Here is a 19,950-nt window from a genome sequence, read left to right on the forward strand (position 1 = left end):
CCCCCGTGCCCTTTTTTTTTTTACAAATCGTCGTAATAAGAATACACTCCTGCTCCCAATAAATTTTTTTGGTAACATTTGTTTCTACTAGTGAGCGATCTATGCGGTGATTTGTGATTGCAACTATGACAGCTTTAAAGTTAACCTGAGAAACAGCTAGAGGGTTGACAGCGCTACCTACCGAGGTTTCTATACACTACTTCAAGAACAATGCTGCTGTACATATTACATGGGGTGTATAAGAAAATATGGCAGAATTCCGTCTCGCTATGGCAGTTTTCCGTTATGGTACTTTTTCGCCTTTTTCGAAGAGGCCAGGCGGAATTTTTTCATTATGGTAGTTTTTCAGTATGGCAGTATTCCGCGCCCCCCACAGGGCAAGAGGGTGAGTAGGCAGCCAGCCAGTAGGGATGAAGCACGGTTAGAGAGAGGGGTGTCCAGCAATTACAATCACAGATTGCGAAGAGTCAGAATGGAAGAGACAAACGTGGTATGGGAGTGGCTATGTGCTCGCCATTCAAGCGTGTATCATTGAAACTACAAAATATAGTAAGTCTAGCAAACATGCAAAATATTTTCAAACTGTAAGCACTGCTTACAGTGCTTACACAGAATATTCGCCCTCCCTCCCAAACTGGTTTAATTTTTTTTTTTTTTTTAATGTTCACCCTAGAAAGGCAAGTCCCATGGCTGGTGAACTTGACCGAGAGAGGCCTAGTTACCTCGCTGACCACAGCGGCGCGGCAGTCGCCGAGCATGGCCGCGCTTCTGGCAGTGTGGCCAACTTGCTCGGTGCGGTGGCACGCCAGTCGTACCACTTCTGCAGCCCGGAATGTGGGCCGCCAGCAGCCTGGTGATCTGCTGAAAGTTGGCCACAAAATTTTAAGCTGTGACAAAAACTTGCATACGAAAGTGGGAAAAGTGCGTAAAAGTAACTGCATGTTTTATGTTCTACGTCACACTACCAATTTTCTTCACCCACCAATTTATTTGATAACAAAGTAATATTAGACGAAATATTGCTTTTAATATTCTCCTTCAAATTAAGTTGGGCAGATAACTTCAAACACGTGTTTAATCCTCTCATTAAATGAAAGTTTATTATTGGAGTGAGCTAGTTCAAACCTTTTCAGTTTCAATTTTATATATATTGTTACGATTTACCGCGGGTTCGTAAAGGATAGCCCAATTAAAGATTTTTATCACACACACAGTTTTATTTATTGCCACTACTTATGTCACTTCCAAATAATCTAAGATGGCAAATAATCAATTGCACTTAAAAATGTTGCTTCCCCAGTCACTCGTTTTCACACACCGCACACCTCGCTGCGCTGCACCTCTGGCACAACTCTCGCCGCAGCACCTCTCGTGGGTCTCTGCCGCGGGACTCCGTCGCCGCACTCCGCCGCCACCGACGCACTTGCCTTCGCCGAGAATTCGCTCGACGCCTCGCTCGGAACTTCGCTCGGGACTCCGTCGCGCCCGCGACACTATTGCCCGGAAACTTCGCCGCGGGAAAACTCCCGCCTGAACTCTCACTGACTCTCTGAACTCTCCCGCTCAGGCTGACATCCTCTTTTTATATATCAGCCACCATTTCTGGAACTCACGAGCGCGGCCGGGGCTAGTCGCGTCATTCCGCGCCGAAACGACGGCAGAAATCTCTCGAAACATGTGTCGGCGGTTCGCGTAACTCCGCAGCTGTCAAGTTTCAGTTGTGTCAAAGGCAGGGCGCCGCGCGGGAAGTAGTAGCGACAATCCTTGTTATCTTCCAGGCACGCGCGGCGCATATCATGTTGCGGCAGCCGCCAGCCAGCTCTGCACCTGCACGTGTCCCGGCTTGCTCACGTTCGTAACAATATAATGCATTTCAGTTCTGGGTGGAAAATTAAAACATATGATTTTCAAGTATTTGTTACATTGAAAAAATTGTATTTTTAAATCACATAAATGCTTGTTTCTAAAAAATTATTGCTTTTGATCTTTAAAATTTATAGACACATCATTTGATTTTCCAGATAAATAGCCTTACAGAAGACATTAATGCATGTAAACATTATTTTATCTTTACAGCATCTTTCTTCTCCCACATGTCCTTCGAAAACATCCACCAATTACATTTTACGATTCTGATTGGTTGATTTCGTCAAACCTTTAACAAATATTATAATTGTCCAGTATTGAGAAATCTTACATGACAACTCAAGTCTTCCAACTTTACAAACAAATGTGACTTTCTAGTAACATTTCGATGACCATATAAACTTCCGAAAATTGTTTGACCAACTGAATTGGAAAGAGCAGGTAGCAAAATTTTGACAGTGGGACAGGACCTAAGTTTTTGACGTGACGTCTAATAAATCGATGAACGCCGTCTGCACGCGAAAAAGTGTCCCGTTACGCACATTGTCCCGTTTCGCTGTATCCCGTTACGCTCATTTTATATTGCTCTTTGCTAACCTGAACCTCCTAGCATTGCGACCGAGTCCGTGGCGTAATTCTGTTTTCATGCATTTCAATGTAACATTTTCATTGCTCTTTGCTAACCCGTTCCTCCTAGCATAGCTGCAGAGTCCGTGGCGCAAATATATTATTTTTGACTGCATCTTGGTGTTGGGTAAGCTATTTTCCTTCACATCATCCTTGAAACACTCCTATTCGTTTCCTCATTTTCCTACCATCGTCCTATCCTTAACAGAATAACACAGATTGGAAGAAGTTAAATAGCAAACATGTATAAAAGTTATAGTTGAAATAATACCTTCGTTAAAGTAATAAAAATATTTGAATTAATGGGTGCAAATAAAAGTAAATTTATCAATTAAATTGTAGATTTCATTTCACTCCTTCTTTGTATCCATACAAAATAGTGATAATTAAAAAAAAGATTCAATTTTATTTATAAAAGTATGCAATATTTTCATCAATGTTTTGTTATGACGTTGTCATGTTAAACTATCGTCCGTAAACCGACTTTACAAACAACCAAATTTTTTGTTTTAATATTTAAAAATTTAAATTAACTTTTCCTTACTTCTTCTATAAAAATGTTCTTCGCTTTGAAATGCACAGCGTGGTTTGCGCTTGAAAGCGATATCGTGAACGCTCGCCAAATCAACACATGACGTGAATCAGGATCGTAACCAGCGAGAATGGAATTGTTACTGTTTCACCGAGTCTTTACAATAGTGAAGGACGTATGGGAAAACAAAGAGCTTGAAAAGGTCAAATAACTCTCACGTAAATGTCAACTCTAAAACAATTTATCTGAAATAAAAGCAAGTGAGGTGTCTAAATTTTAAAGAATTTTCTTTATGTTTTTTGATATTTTACTAGTTACAATTTTAATGAAGAATTTTTTAATGAGTTAAAATAAGCAATTTAATACGTGTTACTCGTCAGAGAAACCAAAAATACTAACTTGTATTTTACTAAATAATGAAGCCAAAATTCTTCACCTGAAAGTTTGCGATCAAGCTTATCAACCGTAACCGAGGTTCGAGCGCTGAGATCTCAAGTCTCGAGGAGACTGTAGTTAACCCCCCCCCCCCCCCCCCAAATCATCTACTTCAAAACTATATTTAAATCTCAAATATATTGTAAAAATACCGTGATCAAAATTTCATCTAGGTAGTTCGTTCAAAACAGACTTCAGAAATAAAGTTCATGATTACATGATTATTTCTTTGATGCATTATAAACATTCTGTAGTATGAAAACACGTAACAGGAAATCAAACTATTTTTTCATGCAAAATAAATCTATAAACAGTCTTTGTCAACTATGCACCAAACATGTTTTGCTTCTAAGTCAGAGGAAAATTAATCGTACTAAACGAATTCCCTACATTATATGCCTTTTGGGTTTGTTTAGGTTGGCAAATCCTTCAATTCTGTTTTGGTCAAAAAACTTGATCCCCAATCTGGCAACACTGGCAACGCCGCAGTGGCGTGAGGCCGCGATGCTGTCAGGGGCAGGGGTTCGGGTAGTGGCGTGCACGGCTGAAGCGAGAGGGGGAGGGGGGTTGTCTCGGGTGTGGACCAGTTGCGGTGACACGCGGTATCCGGTTTCCGCTGCTCCCCCTCCACAAGTACCCCCCGTGACCCGTAACCCCGATGCTCCCAGCACGAGTTGCTGCGGTCCACGGTACTGTTATAGTCTCCTGTTACACAGCTCTCTCTCTCCCCCTAAAAAAAAAGAAACGTTTCTTTATATTATTTCTGAAAATAACTTTGTTTTTATTCGTACATACTAGTATTGCATATATGTTTTTGATATCGATATTTTTTCCGATAATATGAAATTTGAATAAAATAATTTTTTAAGGTAAAATAAACAATTTTATTAAAAGTGTAATATTATTTACATAAATATGGCAGACAAAATAAGAAAAATGTGACCAAAGGCTTCGTAAAGAACAAATTTTTTTTAAAAATGAGGTTAATATGGGAAATATTGGAGTTGACAGTAGGGAATTTCATAGATTGGTTAGTTGAAGCTTTGCAATGCAGTGACAGATCAACTGTTGGGCAAGGGCAGTACAAATTAAATATAATAATAAAAATTAGCTATATTCACTTTTTGTGGAAAGAACTGAATTTGTGTTAAGATATTCCTTTGTATAAGCTTAGATGTATCAAGAACTCGATATAGCATATACCTAAATAATAATTTTACACTAAGTAAAGAATGAGTAAAGGTTTGTGTGTTATAATAGACCGACATATCAAAAATATCGATATATTCAGGCCAATATTTTATCGGTACCGATATCATTCAAGCACCTTTCGCCAGTTTGGCGAACAAGTACGAATATGTGTATGTTTTAAACAGATACTATTCCTATTCCTGTATCCGCAACATCTTATGACGTAGAAATAAACACAAGGCGAGTATTTTAAAAGAGGCCCCGTTATATGCCTGGTACAACCAACTCTGGCAACCTCTTTCTCCAGGTTTATTGCACCATGATTTCATCTTGAGTGGAGCTCTGGAGGGACCTCACACACTTGAAGCATTCCAGAAGAACACTATTGCAGTTGTCCAGGCCGTCTCCCAAGATGTATTCGCCAGCCCTTTTCAGAACACGTGGTATCGTCTGCACAGTGCTTCGAGGTCAACGCAGGATATTTGCAGAACCTCCTCTAGGTAGTTTCTTGTCACACTCTACTGTATTTTCACACATGTTCTACGGGGCCTCTTTTAAAAGACTAACTTTGTTTAGAGATGTTGGCAAAGTTAGTTTTTTTTTTCTTTCAAGATTCTGTGCTACAATTTCCAAAAACTTTTTAATGTTTTTTTTTTTCCAGAGATAAGACGCGAGAACACGGCTAACATTTAAACCTTAAAATTTATCTTTACTTATTAATTCTTTGAAACGGATGGAACTCAAGATATATCACGCAAGTTTTTAAATCGCTCTCGTCCTTCTGAAGCTCTGCACCCCGCCTGGCTTACACGAGCACTTCATTACGAGACATTATTAACATTGAACTATTCGCCCGAGCGTGCTGTTGGCTGGAACGTGTGCAACGGGCCACGTGCACAAGCTATAGTCTGTTTCACGCTTGGATTTCAGTACAGAGCAAATGGCGAGCACTGTTGCCAAATTGATACTACCCGGATTGTTAAAAATAAAAGTCTTATATTGTATACCGTTGTTAACCATAATAAGTTTTATTACATTTTCAATTATACTATTTCTTGATTTTTATAAGACCATAAATTAGTGTCAACTACGGTATTATTACAGTTGTAGTCATTCTGACCAAAAAAATTAAATGCTACTAAACACTAATTATTATTTCACAGGAGAAACTATTTGTAACAGTCAGTCACTATTGAACATTATAATATAAACAAAATGTGAAAAAATAAACTATTAGCGATTTTAGGAGCCAAAGATGGTTATGAATTGTGAAACAACTAGGTTAACCTAACATTCTTTAAGACCATCAGCGAATAAAACCGTAACTGTCTAATAAAATCTTATGAATATACTTAAAAAATTTTTAATGAATATCAATACACGGAAATACAAAACAGCCGATATTTTATTTAAATGTATATTTATTAAAACGTATAAATGTATTGATTAGATTTAGATCGAAAAATTCTGAAAGAGACCTAGAACCCGATGATGTCATTCGGGAGAAAATTAAATTTATTTTGTTTTATGCTGTGTGGTTGGTCGTGTCAGATTAGTTAGTAACCAATTTCAGAGGGAAAAAAATGAATCTTGTTTAACATTAGGATGGAATCTCTGTTTACTTGATACTCCTTGGACGAGGTTATCGCAGCTGTGTTAGTTCGGCCAGCGTCTCGCAGAGGGCAGCACGCGTGTGGTGGCCGGCAGGATGGGAAACTACAAGGACCGTTACGGCATCGTGGCTCCGACACGTATTCTCCATTCCGACGAGTGCGCCCCCCCCCCCCCCCCCCCAACACACACACACACCCCTCTCTCTATCTTCTTGTCTAGTCTACGTGAGCAGGAACACGCCGACGTAAAGTCCTCGAGACAACGAACAAACCGTTGGGCCGGAGGATTTACCCGAGCTGTTCCCATTCGCTGCATACGGTTGGTTATCACGGCGACGCTCACAGAGTCCGACGCGTCGACACAGTGGTGCCAACCTCCGCCGAGCATTCGGGGCACGCCGGCTCCCGGTGCGAGGGGTTTGGGTTCGAGCACTGCGTAATAATGCATGGGCGTGAATTCGTATCGTTTGAAATAGCCAAAAAATATTTTCAAATTCAATGAAACTGTCGAAAAAAAAACTGTCAAAACTTTAAACAACAATGTGGACGTAGAAAGGTTCAGAATTCAATTCACGGCCAGGGAACTTTTTCTTTTTTAAGAAATTATTTTTTCCCTATACGGAGCACATGCTCAGTTTCACTCGCGAAAAAAACTTCCTTCCCGGTTTGAGAACTGGAGACTGCGTTGTCCCTTCACCTCCAGGCCGATCACCAACTCGTAATCATTCATGGGCAACCAGACATGCGCAGCTGTCCCGACCAAACATTCTGTTTTAAAGCAAAAACCGTTGACGAATAAACAACTTAAACAAACGCAGATGCAAATAATTTCACCAGCACAGTCCTGCCCCGTGACTACTTAGGGACACCTGTGTTTCGCGAATACATTTCGCGTCAAGGTATTTCAGGAAACACTAGATTTTTCTTCGATTGAAGCGAATTGTGGGCTTGCATAAGTACGGTTATCATTGGCCCCTTCGAGTGCGGGAGAACACCTCTCTCCGACCACAGCCAATACCTAGGGGCGGCCATTTTTCCAGAAAAAAAAACTGAAACCTGTGATTGGCGGCCGTCTGCGAGAGAAGTCGTTGCTTTACATATTGGACCGAGTCACTTACGACGCGTTTGCTTCCGCACCGAATTACTGTGATGGTGTTGTAACAATCGACATGCACCTGAAAGAAACTCACCTCACTCACGAAACACAGACAATGCTACAGTTTTTTAACTCTCATCCAGTCTCGGAATCATTTCGCGAAATATGGTGTCAATACTACAAGAAAAAGCTACAGTGTTTTGTGAAATACCTTGTGATTCGCGTCTAGAAACCCAATTTTCCGTATATGTATCACGCTCGGCATTATTATTATTATAGAATTATACGTTAAATTTTGTGTCTGAGTTTCATATTATACGTGTATATTGCAACATGAGAACACATGAATTTGCTCATAACCGTGGTTAGACGTTACACATTTCTGGTTTTTGTTCACACTGTCATTAGCTCGAGCTGAGAAACTGCCGTTAGCTGTGTCTGCGATGACGATGATGATGATGATGATGATGGCGAGTCCTTGACACTCGTGTCCAAACACGGCTGCCCGAGGGGACGCCGCAGCGGTTTCCACGCAGGATGATCCTGCTGTGGTTTGCAGTCGCCCTCCGCAGCGTGGATGTGAAGGGCCAACACACCACACAGTTCCCACGAGTGGATAGTTCCAGACTCGGGCGAGAATCGCGCCTGGGACCTCGAGGTCACCCGCCACAGACACTGCACACTGTCGGTCGTGTGCAACCAGCAATCAAACAATTCAATGCTGTGACATCACGCGGTTTCCTTTAGAATTTTATGTTCATATTGATCAACCTTTACGTTCCAGTACTTTTCCTGGAAACTGTAAATCATCTGTAAATAGAAAAATGAAAATTTGAATTTTAGACGTGATTTTGTGAATGTAATTGTGTGTCTTAAACAATAAGCATAGTCCTAAAAAACATTAACAAAAAAAATCCTTCAGCCACATGAGTGTCCTAAACAATTCAATGCTGTGACATCACGCGGTTTCCTTTATAATTTTATGTTCATATTGATCAACCTTTACGTTCCAGTACTTTTCCTGGAAACTGTAAATCATCTGTAAATAGAAAAATGAAAATTTGAATTTTAGACGTGATTTTGTGAATGTAATTGTGTGTCTTAAACAATAAGCATAGTCCTAAAAAACATTAACAAAAAAAAATCCTTCAGCCACATGAGTGTCCTATCTGTGTATAGATATAGTAATATATATATATATATATATATATATATATATATATATATATAGTTCCTTAATGTATCCGCACTAAAATGGGTATTAATTGAAACGATACAGTTTGGTGATGGTAGGGTCTGAGAGAACAGAGCGGTTTTCATCTAGTGCAGGGGTCGGCAAACTTTCGAGTGAGATGAGCCAGATATTAGGTGAACAGATTCTCTAAATTTTTTTTAGAGAGCCGCAACGTGTTTTTTTCTCTGTATCTACATGAAATTTTAAAACGATAAAAAAACCGTGATAAAATCAAAATATTTTATTCACAATTTCAACATGAAGTCTTAAAAATAAAGGCTACTTAGGAAAAAAAAACACGTAAATGTAAAAACCGATATGGTAGTCATTAGCGCAGTGAGTTGCAGAGCCGTAACATGCTGTGGAAAGAGCCGCGGTCTCCCGACTCCTGGCCTAGATATAGGAACTGGGCGCGCCTGTGGATAGGCAAGCCGCACAACCCCGACGCCAGAAGGGCAGCGTGACTAGCAGGGAAGACGGACGGCTGGCTAAACGTCACTGCTGGCAATTCACTTGTAATTAATTTATACGCAACAGGTAACAGCGGCCGGACGAACGTCGCCAGTTGTTGCGAAACGAAGCACGGCAATGCGTGAGCTCGGCTCGCAGCGAGCGCCCGATCTGAGTCCTTTTCCACAGTAAATGACTAATTACAAGTTACAACATACTGGTACTAATGGTTTCTATTCCACAATAACTTGACTAACACTTGCGTCTTTTTTTTACTTTTACACCGAATAAATTACAAACTGTCAGCTAATGGAATTTGAAAAGGCAACAAAGAGATTACAGTATTTTTATTTTTTTAAGTATGGTAACAAGATGAGCAGAGGAAGTAAAAACCATCTAATCCCAAGGTAATAAATAAAATTAAATAGATTATATAAGAGCTACAAATGAAAGATAAAACTTGTCTTTAAATGAATTTAACACGCCTCAGAAATAGCCCTATTTTCAAAATCGACGAGATTTGTTGTGTTAAAAACCGCATGACAGTGGTCGAAGTCTAGAAACGCTTTATTGTTCGTGGTTTAGGTTACCTTAAAAATTCCAAGAACATAAAAATAGGTTTCTTAATATAATAATTGTTTAAAAATAAACACCCAAAGAACAAAGTAGCATTAACTTACAAGTTTTCTGCCCACCTGTAAATTATTGAACTTGTATTTTTATACCACTTAAAAAAATTATAGTTTACAAGAAGACATAGTGGAACACGAACTTGTATGTTATATATGAACACCACATGTATTTTCAACCCAATTAGTATTAAATTAGGTAATTTTCTCTAAGTACCGGTACTGTGGAACAAATTTCCTACACGTTACAAGTTCCAGCAAGAGGAAGAACAAAGCAGAAGCGAGGACTCGTAAAAGTCGGCCATGAAAAGTCGTGTCCCCACACACACACTCACCCAAGGTGTCGTGACTTTCTCCCCTCCTGACACGACATAACCGGACTGTCCGCCCGGTGACTCACGCCGGCCCTCCAATCACTTTCATCCGCCGCGCCGACAAGACACGTGTGCTGACGGCCGCCGAGCGAGGCAGATGTCGTCTTCAAGCAACTGTACGACGTTATCACACGAGATTAAACAAAAAAATTAATGATGTTTTGTAATGCCACCATATTTACACATAGATAAGTTAAAATGCATAATGTGGACATTTTTACAATAGTATGTAAAAGCTGTACAGTGTCTTTATGTAAGTATGTGAGCGTGAGTGGTGCAGAACAGCAGTCCGCAGGTTCGCGTGAGAGGAACGGTACATAATTGTAGATAATCATATACAGTTTGTCCACGAAACAATGTTCCAGTTAAAAAAATTCAATTAGTATCAACTGAAAGCGTTGTAGAGTATTGGTTAAAGGTCACAATTGAAGAGTAACTCAAACAGTTTTATAGATAAGCGCATGCGCGAGTACTGCTTTGTTGTTTTCTCGCTTTAAGCTCTTTCCTCAGTCAGTAGAGGGTGAACCTGTTAACTTTATCTGGCCACCGTATGGAGCCCTGGAACTTAAGCAGAGATACGTAGTTTGTTCAAACTATTGCGTGTAAACTATTTATTTAAGTATAACATATTTAATTTCACTAGTAAATTAATATCAAACATATTATACAATGGAAAGTACACATGTGCAGTGCTATTAGATGTAATAACTTCAAAGATCGCCCCAGCTGCGTTCTGTTGGTAAATAATGTAAAACTAGATGAACTGAAAAAACAGGGCGAATCTTTACATACAAATTTCTTCAATCAAAATCCTACACAAACACTACAAAACATAGAAGTTTTAATTAAATGATTTCTAATACCTGTAGAATATTCGAGGAAACTATAATTGTTTGTAATTGCTCTTATCACCCCTTTTTTAACGGTATCGCGTACAGTGATAGCCTTAAAAAAATATTCTACTGCACAGCTTGGGCACGCGGTCCATATCCATATTTAGTAGACTATATGATCCGCATTTATGACACTGCATACAGAAACGTATGCAGATTTTATTTCATGGCTGGTTAGGGGGGAAGGGGTTAGAATTACTTTATCCGCTGTTTACTTTCATTTTCTTTCCTTTTGTTTGTGAAAATGATAGACTTTTTAGGATCCCCCATCCTTTCTCCCCACACACGCTCTTACCTGAGCCCATCTAACTAGTTATAGTCCAGAGTTAAGAAAAGGAAGTTAGTCATGTCATCAATCGCCTCCATGGCTGGCCAATCCCCGATTAAAGCACACGATGGATGCTACACTCACTGCATGGTTGAAACCCCGCATGATAAAGGCGTATAGGCTTTGGCCTGAGACGCACTAGTCTCTTCCCTAACCCGGACTCCTCCCAACACAATACACTTAGAATAAGTTTGGTTAGGGGAAAAAAAGCTGCAGATACTCCTTTCCGTGATTCACGTTATCAGCGTACGTGATCCGTATTCTCCACTTGGGCGAAATTATAGAACGGACCTTAACTTCTCTGCTGAATGCAACTGTATGCGGCTATGACGGAAAGTGTCAGCTAATGGTCGGCATCCTCCACTAGTCCTCCCAAATGTGCACCCTTTAAGGGTTGATTGGGAGTCGGCTTACAGATCCATTTTTTTTACATTCCAGAGCAAGTAATATTAAGACAGAGCTGTCAATGGAATACTCCTCCCTTTGATCAGGAAGGTGTTAGAGCCTCAGCTTGACCAGGCTAGGGCAACCCAGCACAGTCATTACCTTAGCTCCTTGCCTCACTCAGCTAACCAGACAGTTGGCTGTGTCCTCAGCCCTGCTGGCGCCTACCCCGATCTCCCACATCACACTGGGACCCCGTCTGCGGCCATGACGGAAAGCGCGCCAGCCCGTGCACCGAGTGGCGGGCGGGAGAGCAGGTGTGATGATTGAGCGCGTCGTTTTGTTTCTTTTTGCCGCAGCTGTCGTCGAGCACCGCCAGCACGCGCCACCTGGCGCGCTCCGACACGCCGTCCTCCATCTTGTCGTGCGACAGCGACATCCGCTTCACCCGCAAGCTGGGCGGCCAGTACCGCTGCGGCTGCTACATCGTCACCGCCTTCCTCATGTTCCTGCTGGTCTCCGCCACCGGCATCTACCTCGGCTGTGAGTCCGCCCGGCTCCTTGCGACTCGCCTGTCGAACTGACAAGATCAAATATTGTAATAGGATAATATGGGAAACTGACAAAAAAAAATGCGAGACATGTTGTTCAGCGAACCTGGCGGCGTGGACTGAACCTACGCTTTGGAAACGGCGGTAAAAGGTATTGTAGTGTGTTTGGTGCTATAAGATGATGGTTCTATTTGCGAATAAATAAACACATTATTATGTGAACAGTAATTCAGAATGGCCGGAAATATTTGTGTGGTGTTTGGCTGCAAAAATTACAACGTTACTAACTGCTCAAAGTCTTTTTTTTTCAGATTTCCAGCGGACCCAACGCAGTGTTTCGCGTTTCGCGCATTCACAATTTTAACCTCTTTGTTTTATATTTTTGTCTCTTATTATAAAGTAATTATTTATTATAATTCCTTACTATTCTTGTAACATGATTTGTTTGAAGCAGTTTCTCCCGGTTTAATTAAGGATTTTTATTTAAAATGCAGTCACATTTTCAGGTGAGAAATTAATTTCATACATACAATTTACTTCCGTTACTAAAACTAGTTGTTCTTGTTTCCTTAAAAATAAAACAGCTGGAAAACCAATTAGATACTACATAGGCCTACTACTTGTTCAGTTATTTTGATAGATTATATTTTGCACATAATTACATATCTATCTTTGACACATACCTTTAAATAAAGCCTGAGAACAGTTCTGTATGAATAATATCATTAAATGTGTTTGAATTTCTAGTTTTGGTAAAAACAGCACTTAATTGTGTAAACATGTTGCCTTTAATATGCACGTAAAATTGAATTACGCGGGGCTTTCTTCAGTCCACGCCGCTAGAATGCGCTGCAGTCTGGTGTCTCGCGCTTCGCCAATGCTAATTGGCCGGAGTTTCCCATATTATCCTATTACAATATTTGACAAGATTCACTCTCGTGTAAACAACGGCGTGTGGGTTTATTTACAATTACAAACTGTACATCGATAGTCACATGTTTTCCTTGAAATAGTTAAATGATAAGCTGGGACGTAACTAGAGGGGGCAGACGGGGCTTGTGTCCCGGGCACCAAATTAGTTGGAGGGGGGGGGGGAGGGTGGCTAAACTGGCTGTAATTTTTATAATAGATAGTACTGGCTAATGCCCGGCATGCGTTGCTATGCCTCTTCATTTTTTTTTTTGTAATTTATTTGAAGTAGGTATACATATACAATGTATTTCTCTATATCTATATATCTGTCCATATCTCTCCACATCACTCTCTATATCTCTCTACGTATCTGTTTCTATCTATCTCCCTATCTATATCTCTCTGTACCTCTCGGTTCAACTATGTCTGTATCTTCCTATCTATATATTTACCTTTACAAAACAGAAGACGAACTCAGACATTCATATATATATATATATATATATATATATGTGTGTGTGTGTGTGTGTGTGTATATATTTATCTATCTTTTTTACCTGTAACAGGTGTGACATAGCTATATACACCCACGTATTCCAATGCAAACTATGCGTTAAAATTGCAAAGCAATCGGTGAAGAACTTTCGGAGATTTAAGATTTCGAACGAATATTTCCATTTTTACTTATGGATACTTATTTCGGCGCTCTGTTATTTACTGCGCTGTGGTGACTACTTTAGTCGGACCGCGCCGACGCAGTTGCAGACAGGGATGTTGTCCCTGCTGACTCACAGGAGCGTCGCGTGTGTCGGCAGACTCGTTCCTGGCGGCGGAGGCGCCGGCGGGGCAGGTGTTCCAGGCCGTGCTGCGCGTGCTCGAGGGGGACAGCTTCCAGCTGCGTCTCGCCGACCCCTCGACGCAGCAGTTCCGGCGGCGCGCGCGCGACTACCGCGAGCGGCTCAACCTGCTGTTCCGGCGCAGCGACCTGCGCGTGGCCTTCGACCGCGCCGAGGTGCTGGCGCTCGACGGGTCAGTCTGCAACCCCGGCGCCACTGGCGGCTGGGTCACGAACTAGCGTCACGAGCGCGGGCCTCTCGAATCATGTCGCTCGATGTTGTATTGGCGTTTTGAATCGCCAATCTTGATATTCCAATTTCCGGCAGTTAGATAAAGGGATTTTAAGCTTGTGGCATTTTCCTATACCAGCAACCAGTGGCGTAGCCGGGGGGGGGGGGATTAGGGGTTCAAACCCCCCTTCCTAGCACCAAATATTTAATCAATTTTTTATTCATCACTCAAACAATTTTTATATTAAAATATTAAATTAATACAATTTTTACCATTACAATATTTAAATTTACAAACCGAAAACTGCTAAAATAGCACTATTTTACACATTAAAATCCTAATTTTCCCGGGGGAGGACCCCTGGACCCCCCGCATTAATACGACGGGGGGGGGGGGGGGCATGCTTCTCAACACCCCCCCATACACAAATCCTGGCTACGCCACTGCCAGCAACAAATTTTTTTTATAAATAAAAAAAAATATATTAATATTAAACTAAACTATTCACTAACATTTAAAATTTTTTTTGAGAATAATATTTATTATGCTGGAATTAGACACGCCCCTCTGATACCTGGCCTTCAGCCTCCCACCCAGGGGGCGCAACTGAATAGGCCGAATATGGCTACTAAACAAAATGTGCTTTTGAGATGCCAACATCAAAAATTAAGTTTCAAATATGAGGAAAACATTTAAATTTCTTAAACGTAATAACTTAAATTTAAAAAAAAAGTCAATTTCACAAACATTATTCGTTTATAATTTATTGGATGGTTATTAACGAAGTGGCGTATTGATTATAATGGAAAATATAATACTTTGGGATTATTTTTGGCGGCATTTAATTATCTTGGTAGCAAGCTGGAAATATTCACCATAAATGTTTCATATTATCTATTTTCCAACTACGGAACAACCAAAACACTATGAAAGTGCATTATATTTTGTTTCAGAAAATAAAAACTGCATAGCTGCGAAGTATAAGTGTTGAAAATTGTAACTTCAGTTTCAATTTAAAAAAAAAATACACACGGGCACGCGCCTGCACAAGTGCACATGGCAGCCATGCTTATTCAATTGCTACCAAATAATTGAACACGGTCAACAATTTTTATTTTTTATTTATTTTTTTAAATTATAATAGTTTACACCTTTCCATAAATTTCTGACTAATAATGTCTGTAATATTACTTTTTTATTTAAGTCATTATGTTTAAGTTTCTATGTTAATTTTTGAGTTGGCATTTCTCAACCACACATATTCTTTAGTGGGCATATACGGCCTACAGTTTGCACCCCGCTGGGTCGTGGCAGGAGGAGGGAGCTCCCTTTGTACCGCGGAGAGCCGCGCGTGACGCGAACTGTGGTGGTCGGTGCAGCGTGGAGGGGAAACACCTGGTGGTCCACTTCAACCTGCACTTCAACCCCTACTGGTACGAGATACAGCCGAGCCACATCGCCAGCATCCTGCTGCGGGAGGCGACCGCCGAGTCGCCGGTCTACTTCGCCAACCTCACCATCGACCCGGACAGCATCGACGTCAGAGGTAAGGCCGGGTCCGTTTCTCAGGGGGCTCAACTCGCACAACCTGGAACTTTAGGGCTTCCATTTTAGTGCCATAAGGCTTGATAGGCAAACATGAATTTAGAAATAGTTCTACTGACACGAGAAAAAGAGGCATAATTTTTATTTCAAAGCACCAATATTTTTTTTCCAGCTGGGTACGTATTTATTTTCTCACACTGTATGTTGTTACCTTTGATTTAATATCGCTATTTATTAAAGACTATAACAATCGGTTACCGTTTCACCGTTTCTTCAAATTGAATAATTTTTTTGTGAGTGCTGGCCAAAGTAAATTACCAATTTCCGTCCTTGTAAATAAAAAAAAATTGTATTTAGTCAAGATTCGACACCATAAGCACGCCTGCTTATATCTAGGTGCCATTATGCATTTCAAGGTAAAATGTTACTGCTCATTACAGTTTTATTTAAACACTATGTTCATGTTAGCTGTGTCTGGTGAGAGAAACTTATTCTGCTCTTCACTGGGTCAATAGGAATATGTTAACTATAAGACTGGACATCGGTGACTCGACTAAAATAAACTGCCCTCTGGTTGAAGATAATGCCACCAAACCAGGAGGAAGAAGAAACCACAGTGCTTTGAGGAATTTTTAGGTACCGGAACGGAATGGCCTCCACAGTAATACCTACATGGTTGGGTAAAACATCAATTGCTTAATTGAGAGCCGTCTCAACTGGGTTATCTGTGATTTCATACTTCAATGAGTGTTTTTCATTGGCTCAGAATTCTCCATGTAAACTGTGGGTCAATCGCAAAAGCAGCTCAAAAAAAGTGTTTGAGTTTTAGCCTATCACGAATAGATAAAACAGGACTCACGTACACTCAGTACACGTGATAGAAGTGAAACTTCCTTGGCGATTTATTTAAAACACAACTATATAAATCTTCGGCCAAGTACATGTGCTTTGGCCTTTTCGCGTCAAAAACTTTTCCAACAATGTTTCACGAAAACGTTGCATTAAAATTCGGCCTTGAAATTTTATTCTCATCGCACCCAAAGAAGTTTTACTTCAATAAAAACAATAAATTAATATTCGACGCACTAGATTTTTTAGAAATTTTGAAAACTAGCATAATTTTAGTTGGACTTAACATATTTACACAGTCGTGGGCTCATGATTATAATACGGCATTTGATTCTTTAATCAAATAATAATTCGTGACAAATAATTGAATGAAAAGAATTATACCAGCAAAAAAATATATATAGTTATTGAGCTCAAACAATACCCATATGACACTGCTTTACAATACTGATTTACACAAGCAATTACAATATAAGTACTTGAAAGAACGCCATTTTCTTGTGAATATAGCCCGTGGCGTAGTGCACAACAATAAGCTCAAACCCCATTGTGTTGCCCTCTGTAAACACTCCCTTACTAGATGCCAGCAAGTCGGGGTGGCGTCAGGCGCAGGCGGGTCCCTACCGCCGCGACCTGCCTATCCCTGCAGCATGGCAGGGTTCAACCTGAGCCGCACGCCGCCACGTGGAGCTCGCATTCCCGACTTGTTTTCTGCACCGTCAGCAACCTATATTCTCCGTCATTTTCGCGTGAGATAGGAAAAAAAAAAAATGTGTCCAGTAATTTTCTCGCTTGCATTAATGCATGACTAATTGATCCCCACATGACCCGGCCAGGGTTTCCCCTGTGTCTATGCAGGTTTTACCTGGGTCATTTTAGTTAGCTTTAGGCTAGGCAACCGAAGGGGCGCCAATTGCAGCCACGGCGGGCCAATAAACCCTAATATTAGCACACGATGCACGCGCCCTTGTTCTGCACGGTTAAAACCCCGCAGGGTAGAGTGTATAGGCTTCGCCTGAGACACACTTAGGTCCTCCCCTAACCTGGACACACACCCCACACACACACCTAGATGAACATTGTGAAGGACCGCAGCGACGCGAGCGTGCTCCGCAGAGAGCACCGCGGAGGTGACGACGGCGGCGGCGACCTCGGAGGCCACCACGCCGGGGCTGACCACGGCGTCCCCGCCCCCCAGGAGGTGCGGGCCCCTGCAGCTGGAGTACTGCTCGCGGCTGGCCTACAACACCACCTCCTACCCCAACAAGCTGGGCCACCGCTCCGTGCAGGAGGTGCGCGACGACGTCATCGCGTTCAGGTGGGTGCCTGGCCCGCACTCTGCTCGGGACAAGGCGTTCAGCTGTTCACGCTCGCGTGTGGCGTTTTCAGTTTCCTCTACGACGGACTCCACAGTCCTTTGATATGCTCGGGCCAGTGGCGTAGCCAGGATTTGTGTATGGGGGGTGTTAAGAAGCATGCCCCCCCCCCCCCTCCGTATTAAAGCGGGGCGTCCGGGGGTCCTCCCCCGGGAAAAATTTGGATTTTAAGGTGTAAAATAGTGCTATTTTAGCAGTTTTCGGTACTTAAATTTAAATATTGTAATGGTAAAAATTTTATTAATTTTAATATGAATTTTGTTTGAGTGATGAATAAGAAATTAATTAATGATTTGGTGCTAAGGGGGGGGGGGGGTTGAACCCCTAAACCCCCCCCCCCCCCGGTTACGCCCCTGGCTCGGGCAAATGTCATCTCTTCATTGGTTGCCGACTGATGATACATATTATTTTGGCGGCCTGTAATTCAATAATTCTTTTTATGAGAGTTTCTCATAAGCTTAGTGTGTTCCCTATAAGCTACACGCCAATAGCAAAAACAGCTTAGAGGTGTGTGTGTATATATATATATATATATATATATATATATATATATATATATATATATATATATATAAGGATTTTATCCTATCGCGAAATGAACCCGTGAATTTTTCCTGTCTCTATGCATAAGTTAATCTTTCAATTTCAAATCTATTGTTCGATGTTATGATATTTTTGCTTTTATTCATAAGCAGTGGCAGTTGGTTAACACGCTGATGTGTTTCCCCATTGTTCCCATGGTTTTTATGCAGTGTGTGTGCTACAGGATATGCTCATAAAAACACCTACTCCTGTATTTCACCGACCAACTTCAGCTGAAGGTTCACCACGACAAAATAAGTTGAAAACATCCATACGACTTGCGGTTTTAAATGCTTCCCTAGCCTGGTATACGTCTTCGAAGTTGGGGGCCTAACAATATATATTTTTTATTGTAAATAATATAGAAAGTACTTGAGATAAAACAAGAGAGCGTCAAAATTATTTAAAAGAACGAAGTTCTACAACTACTAAAGCGACAAAATTCGCGGTGGTTGTAGAACTGCTATCGATTAAACGTAACACAGATGCTCAGTGTTCTATCATTTCTTCATCTCCGACTTCACATGACCTGTGTCCTACGCACACGTTTTGAATCAGAAGGTTGGAAAACACGGCGGTCGAATCTTGTGCGCACGCAGGGCCGGTGCAAGGTAAATTGGTGCCCTAGGCGAAAAAAGCTTAATACCCCCCCCCCCCCCCCCCGGCAACCCAAAAAAAATTGCCTTGCCTCAAAATACATCACGTAAGCCTAAGATTTTGTCAACAATCAAATGTAAGCAGGGTTGTGTTTTTTTTTACTTTTTTAACTTATTACAAATTATAAACAGGTAACCGTGGACTTTAAATAATTACTTATATCAATATAAACATTCCAAACTGTTACAAAAATCCATTTTCATCTAGTTTCAATAATCGTTTAACATATGATATGAGCTGTTATGTGTCGTGCTGCGCCGCCCCCAGCTACTTGGCGCCCTAGGCGGTTGCCTAGTTCGCCTGTATGGACGCGCCGGCCCTGTGCGCACGACCTACTGGAGTCGCGCGCCCGGCTGAACTGCAGCTGTCCCGCAGGGAGCTGGTGGACGCGGAGTGCTACCGGCTGGCCTACGAGTTCGTGTGCCAGCTGCTGCAGCCCGGGTGCGTGGCGCGCGGAGCGGGGGAGGCGGGGGACCGCGCCGTGCTGCCATGCCGCGAGTTCTGCCGGGAGTTCCACCGCGGCTGCGGCGGCCGCCTGCCCGAGCGCTTCCGGGCGCCGCTGGACTGCGACTCCTTCCCGCGCTACTCGGGCCCCGGCTCGTGCAGCCCCAAGCCAGGCGAGTACCCCTCCCCTCCTCGCCGTAACCCTGCGATCTGCTTGTGCTGACTGGGCCTCGGCCACAAAAAAAAAATTGGTTGTGTGTAAAGTCGGTTTACGGACGATAGTTTAACGTGACGTCATAACAAAACATTGATGA

At 41.7% G+C, this 19,950-nt stretch overlaps 1 protein-coding gene across 1 annotated transcript in view; it reads left to right on the forward strand.

The window, feature by feature from the left end:
* The window catches only part of LOC134530553 (atrial natriuretic peptide-converting enzyme-like), a 109,600-nt gene that overhangs the window by 58,659 nt on the left and 30,991 nt on the right, over window positions 1–19,950 (forward strand). The window contains exons 2-6 of the mRNA XM_063365479.1: window positions 12,012–12,195; window positions 13,931–14,144; window positions 15,563–15,729; window positions 17,694–17,895; window positions 19,568–19,809. Of these exons, the coding sequence (XP_063221549.1) occupies window positions 12,012–12,195; window positions 13,931–14,144; window positions 15,563–15,729; window positions 17,694–17,895; window positions 19,568–19,809 (1,009 nt within the window). The remainder of the gene's footprint in view (window positions 1–12,011; window positions 12,196–13,930; window positions 14,145–15,562; window positions 15,730–17,693; window positions 17,896–19,567; window positions 19,810–19,950) is intronic.

Source organism: Bacillus rossius, chromosome 3 (assembly GCF_032445375.1).
Source record: "Bacillus rossius redtenbacheri isolate Brsri chromosome 3, Brsri_v3, whole genome shotgun sequence".
In the NCBI taxonomy this organism is placed as follows: domain Eukaryota; kingdom Metazoa; phylum Arthropoda; class Insecta; order Phasmatodea; family Bacillidae; genus Bacillus; species Bacillus rossius.